The sequence below is a fragment of the Rhinatrema bivittatum genome, chromosome 3 (assembly GCF_901001135.1).
Source record: "Rhinatrema bivittatum chromosome 3, aRhiBiv1.1, whole genome shotgun sequence".
Lineage (NCBI taxonomy): Eukaryota > Metazoa > Chordata > Amphibia > Gymnophiona > Rhinatrematidae > Rhinatrema > Rhinatrema bivittatum.
In genome coordinates, this window is record NC_042617.1 from 594,855,006 (window position 1) to 594,861,005 (window position 6,000).

A 6,000-nucleotide genomic window follows, 5' to 3' on the forward strand; every position below is an offset into this window, starting at 1 on the left:
GCGATGGAGAAGGTACAGAGAAGGGCAACCAAAATGATAAGGGGAATGGAACAGCTCCCCTATGAGGAAAGACTAAAGAGGTTAGGACTTTTCAGCTTGGAGAAGAGACGGCTGAGGGGGGATATGATAGAGGTCTTTAAGATCATGAGAGGTCTTGAATGAATAGATGTGAATCGGTTATTTACTCTTTCGGATAGTAGAAAGACTAGGGGGCACTCCATGAAGTTAGCATGGGGCACATTTAAAACTAATTGGAGAAAGTTCTTTTTCACTCAGTGCACAATTAAACTCTGGAATTTGTTGCCAGAGGATGTGGTTAGTTCAGTTAGGGGCATATTTTAAAAGGTACGCCAGCGGCGTACATTTGTGTGCGCAACCATGTGCGTGCAACCACGCATGTTTTAAATTCAGGGGTTGGCGCACGCAAAGGGCACCTTGCACGCACTGAGCTCTCGGGGAGACCAGCTGGCTTTCCCTGTTACCTCCCCCCCACCTTCCCCTCCCTTCCTCTACCTGTCCCGCCCCCCAGCCCGAAAAAAAAACCCCCATACCTTTATCTCACAAGTTACACCTGCCGGCCAACTGCAGGCGTGCGATCCCCGGCCCAGTGGCAGTGCGGAGGCCTATGGCCCCACCCCCTCCCCGCCCCTTTTTTCAAGCCCTGGGACTTACACGCTTCCCAGGGCTTTATGCACACCACCGGGCCTTTTGAAAATAGGCACGGCACGCGTAAGCCCCCCTACGTGCGTAAATCCTTGAAAATCTGCCCCTTAGTGTAGCTGTGTTTAAAAAAGGATTGGATACGTTCTTGGAGGAGAAGTCCATTACCTGCTATTAAGTTCACTTAGAGAATAGCCACTGCCATTAGCAACAATAACATGGAATAGACTTAGCTTTTGGGTACTTGCCAGGTTCTTATGGCCTGGATTGGCCACTGATGGAAACAGGATGGACCCTTGGTCTGACCCAGTATGGCATTTTCTTATGTACTTAAGTCATGGCCTTACGTTCCTTATTGTTTCCTACCAATGCGGATCATGCCGCTGCCGTTGCAATACGTACAATTGGCCCATGAAGAAGGCATTTGATTGCCAAAAAACGGTCTGTGTCAGGCTGATACCATCTAAGCCTCTCCGACTAAGAGTTCAGGCATCTCCTCTACTGACTTTCAAGCTAATGAGCTAAGGGGCGGATTTTCAGAGCCCTGCTCGCCTAAATCCGCCCAAATCCGGGTGGATTTAGGCGAGCAGGGCCCTGCGCGCCGGTGAGCCTATTTTACATAGGCCTACCGGCGCGCGCAGAGCCCCGGGACTCGTGTAAGTCCCGGGGTTCTCCGAGGGGGGCGTGTCGGGGGCGTGTCGGGGGCCGGGCCAGAACCGCGTGGCGTTTTCGGGGCGTGTCCGGAGCGTTCCGGGGGCGGCCCCGGGGGCGTGGTTGCGGCCCGGGGCGTGGCCGCGCCCTCCGGACCCGCCCCCAGGTCGCGTCCCGGTGCGCAGGAGGCCCGCTGGCGCGTGGGGATTTACGCCTCCCTCTGGGAGGCGTAAATCCCCCGACAAAGGTAAGGGGGGGGGGGCTTAGACAGGGCCGGGTGGGTGGGTTAGGTAGGGGAAGGGAGGGGAAGGTGAGGGGAGGGCAAAAGGAAGTTCCCTCCAAGGCTGCTCCGATTTCGGAGCGGCCTCGGAGGGAACGGGGGTAGGCTGCGTGGCTCGGCGCGCGCCGGCTATACAGAATACATAGCCTTGCGCGCGCCGATCCAGGATTTTAGCGGATACGCGCGGCTCCGCGCGTATCTACTAAAATCCCGCGTACTTTTGTTTGCGCCTGGAGTGCCAACAAAAGTACGCCAACGCGCCTTGTTTGAAAATCTACCCCTAAGTCTTTTCAAGTATTACTTGCTATTACATGTCATGTTTTAGAAACGTAAAAATTGAACATGACATTGAATATGACATATATCTAATTGAATACATGAAACTTTTATCACAGAAGCATGAAAAATATCATATACAAGACCTATGATTATATCTAATGGTATACGCAATATCCCAGCCAATTAGCATTGATTAAGTATGCCATTCTATGAGGTCTTTAAATGAATAAAAAATTCAGTATTTCACGGTGTTTTTCTAATATATCTTTTGGGTTATTAGCTAATTGATATGTTGTATTTGGTTTTGGCTATTACCCACCTGTCAATGTTTTGAGAGAACAGAATTAGCCCTTAATAGATTTAACCATGTCAGTACCTTCTGATACCTCAGCTAGCCCCAAGATATGAATATTATTTCTCTGGTTGCCATTGGACAAATGTTCCATGGGCAGCTGAAGAGACTCAATAGCCTTCGAGTGATTATGCACTTGAGCAGGTAGGCCCTCCTGCATAACAGAAATTGGTCTGTTAATTTTTCCAAGTCAGTTTGATGTCACGGGTGGTATTAAAATGCATCTCCATCAGCTCCCGGATGCTCTGTAACTCTGACAGAACTGACTCTAGAGTAGCCAGTTTCTCCTTCTCTGCCTGTTTTTTTCTTGAGTTAGGGGATCTGGTTTAGAATGTTTAACTCCCATTGTAGCATTAAAGTTCAGTTCCCCCTTAGCAAATTTTTCACTCAACACGATCAGGCATAACCCACACACAAAAATTGCCAAAAAAAAATCCCATGGGAGACATTAGGAGTGAAAACTCAGATGGTAGGAGCTGGAGAGAACACTTATCATGGTTAGCCAAAGAAAGGACCTTCCCCTCTCCAAAATGGGCATTTAATAATCTTTCTGGGAAAAGTTCTATATTAGGTTTACAATATGTATCTTCTGCTTACTAATGTTGTTGTTCAACCTGTGGTTTTGTGTTTACTATGTGTAGGCTGGATGCATTCAGGCTACCCCATCATGTGTCACTTGGAGTCTGTAAAAGAGATGATAGACTTGAAATATATAGAAGCCAAGGGAACCTGGGGCTTTATCCATGAATTAGGCCACAATCAGCAGCGACATGGATGGGAGTTTCCTCCTCACACAGTCGAGGCCACCTGCAATCTCTGGTCAGTGTATGTCCATGAAGAGGTGATGGGAATTCCCAGACATAAGGCCCACGAAAGCTTACAGCCAAACAACAGAGTCAAAAGGATTGAACAGTATGTGAGAAATGGTACAAAGTTGGAAGAATGGACGGTGTGGACATGCCTAGAGACTTATTTGCAGGTAACCTGGGAACTGATTGATTAATGAAAAACTTTGGGTAGAGGGTGGGGAGGAAGCACAACCTAGAATAGAGGGATGGGAATACTACATTCAGATTGACTTCTGGCCCAAAGTTGTATTGCAGTGTAGTGCTAAATCTCCATTAGTACGTATCTTTACTACATATCTATCCAGCCTGATACCTATGTCTATATATATATATTTATTTATTTAGATTTTTTCTATACCGATGTTCCTGTATACAATACATATCGCACCGGTTTACATGGAACTGAACTGTCGCCTCAGGGGCGGAATACATTATAACATTATAACATGTTGACATAGAACTTAAGGGAGAACATTCTCCCTTAAGCTGCCAATAGTATATACATATACTATTGGCAGCTCTGATTTAAATTAAATCTCTCTTTCTTTCCACACATACATATATATGTGTGTGTGTATCAAGAGAGAGAGAAAGAGACTTTTAATTTAAAAGGAGAATTTCTGACAAAGAAGATCTCCTAAGAAAACATATTCTTTGCTCAGCTGTAATCGGGTTTCAAAGGAGTCAATTTAGGCTCCTATTTTGTAAACCGCATTGATTTTACTGGAAAGGTGGTATAATGCATTAATAAACTCAAACAGCTAAAGCTTTTGAAAACTTCCTGCAATCTGTGATAATTTGTTGGAGTAATTGCAGTCATGGATGACCACTAGTCGAGAAGTAGTCTGGATATAACTCTCTCCAATGAGCTGAGGTTTTGTAGGTGCATTAGTAATATTGTTTTAAGCAAAAGCCTTTGTTACTGTGTGAATTATCATGCTCACACTGTCCTTAAACAAAGTGTGTAGTTTGCTTTATAATAAATGTATAAATAGTTTTTGTATTAGTGAGTTTTTTATTGTTTTACAGATTGTAATTTTCTTACAATCTGTAAAACAATTTCACTCAACGCACAATTAAACTCTGGAATTTGTTGCCAGAGGATGTGGTTAGTGCAGTTAGTGTAGCTGTGTTTAAAAAAGGATTGGATAAGTTCTTGGAGGAGAAGTCCATTACCTGCTATTAAGTTCACTTAGAGAATAGCCACTGCCATTAGCAATGGTTACATGGAATAGACTTAGTTTTTGGGTACTTGCCAGGTTCTTCTGGCCTGGATTGGCCACTGTTGGAAACAGGATGCTGGGCTTGATGGACCCTTGGTCTGACCCAGTATGGCATTTTCTTATGTTCTTATGTTCTTGTGTTCTTATGTTTATTTTTATCTTTACAAACCGTTGTGAAGGCAAGTACCAAACAACGGGATATAAAAGTCTATAAATAAATAAATAAAATAAATAAATCTGTTGGTCTTCCTCCAGCTGCAGGAAGGTTTTGGCTGGAAGCCCTTCATTCAGCTCTTCTCAGACTACCAGAAAATGACAAACATCAAAAACGAGAAAAGTTCTAAGATGAACCTCTGGGCAAGACTGTTTTCTCAGCAGGTGAAGAGGAACCTGGCTCCGTTTTTTCAGGCATGGGGATGGCCAATCAAGGAAGAAGTATCCCAAGATCTTTCCTCACTCCCAGAGTGGGAGGATGATCCAATGAAGGGATATATCTCTGCCCAGTTCATGTGCCAGCAAACTATCAAGTGACACTGGGAGATGAGGGATGGAGAAACTTGCTGGACATTTGTCAACAGTGAATACACTTGCACATGCACAAAACCACACACGTACTCACACATGAAAATGTAAATGCACCAAAACATATGCAGACAGACACATGCACACACACACACACACACACACTCACACATGAAAATGTAAATGCACCAAAACACATGCAGACACACAAACGCGTGCTCTCACACACGAAAATGTAAATGCACCAAAACATATGCAGACAGACACACTCACGCACACACACACACACACATAAAACTGCAGGTGCACCAAAACATATGCAGAGACACAAACGCGTACTCACACACACACAGGCACACAGAGGCACATTAGTGCATATGCACTAAGACAGGCGCACATTTTCCTATTCTTTAAAAAAAAATCCTAAAGTTATAAGCTGCAAGAAATGAATTCAAGTGTGAGGGTGTCCTGAGTTCATTTCTTGTAGCTTATAACTATAGGATTTTTTGGGGATAAAGAATCCCCAAATCTTTCCTTACTCGTAGATTGGGAGGAAAGTCCAATGAGGGGGAATGTGCAATTGTGATGTGCATTCGTTTGAAACAAATTGATAAAATGCAACAAATAAGACTATTTTCCTTTCATTCATGGACCCCCACAATGAATGGAGGACACCCACAAATTAAATGAAAATGTTCTCATTTGTTTTTGTTTCCCATCCAAGTCTATGGCACATTGAAAAGTGCTACAAAGATAAAGCTGCAGAGACTAACTGGTAACTATAGCAACCAACCCTTGTCTGTGTGAGGTAACAGCACTATGGGGGGGTCCTGCTCTCACTATGTTTAGCTGCCATGCCACTGATGCTACACCTCGGGGGTCTTAGTACAACTCTGCCTTATTGCCATACCCTTGATGTACCATCTTTGGGAGGGGGGGGGGGTGTGTCTTGCTATCACTCTGCTTTGCTACATTGTCCTTATGCTACACCTTGGGGGTCTTGCTGGCACCCTGCCTTGCTGCCATACCCCTGGTGCACCCCATCTTGAGGGTCTTGCGGCCACTTCACCTTACTGCCATACCCTAGACTCTCTACCTTGGAGGCCTTTCTGCCATACCCTAGACTCTATACCTTGAGGCCTTGCTGCCATACCCTAGACTCTATACCTTGGAGGCCTTTCTGCC

The 6,000-nt window shown here is 44.9% G+C and overlaps 1 protein-coding gene across 1 annotated transcript in view; it reads left to right on the forward strand.

The window, feature by feature from the left end:
- The window catches only part of LOC115088447 (TRPM8 channel-associated factor homolog), a 61,241-nt gene extending 56,258 nt beyond the window's left edge, over positions 1-4,983 (forward strand). The window contains exons 7-8 of the mRNA XM_029596729.1: positions 2,864-3,201; positions 4,549-4,983. Coding sequence (XP_029452589.1) covers positions 2,864-3,201; positions 4,549-4,824 — 614 coding nt within the window. The 3' untranslated portion in view covers positions 4,825-4,983. The remainder of the gene's footprint in view (positions 1-2,863; positions 3,202-4,548) is intronic.
- Positions 4,984-6,000: the final 1,017 nt, after the last annotated feature.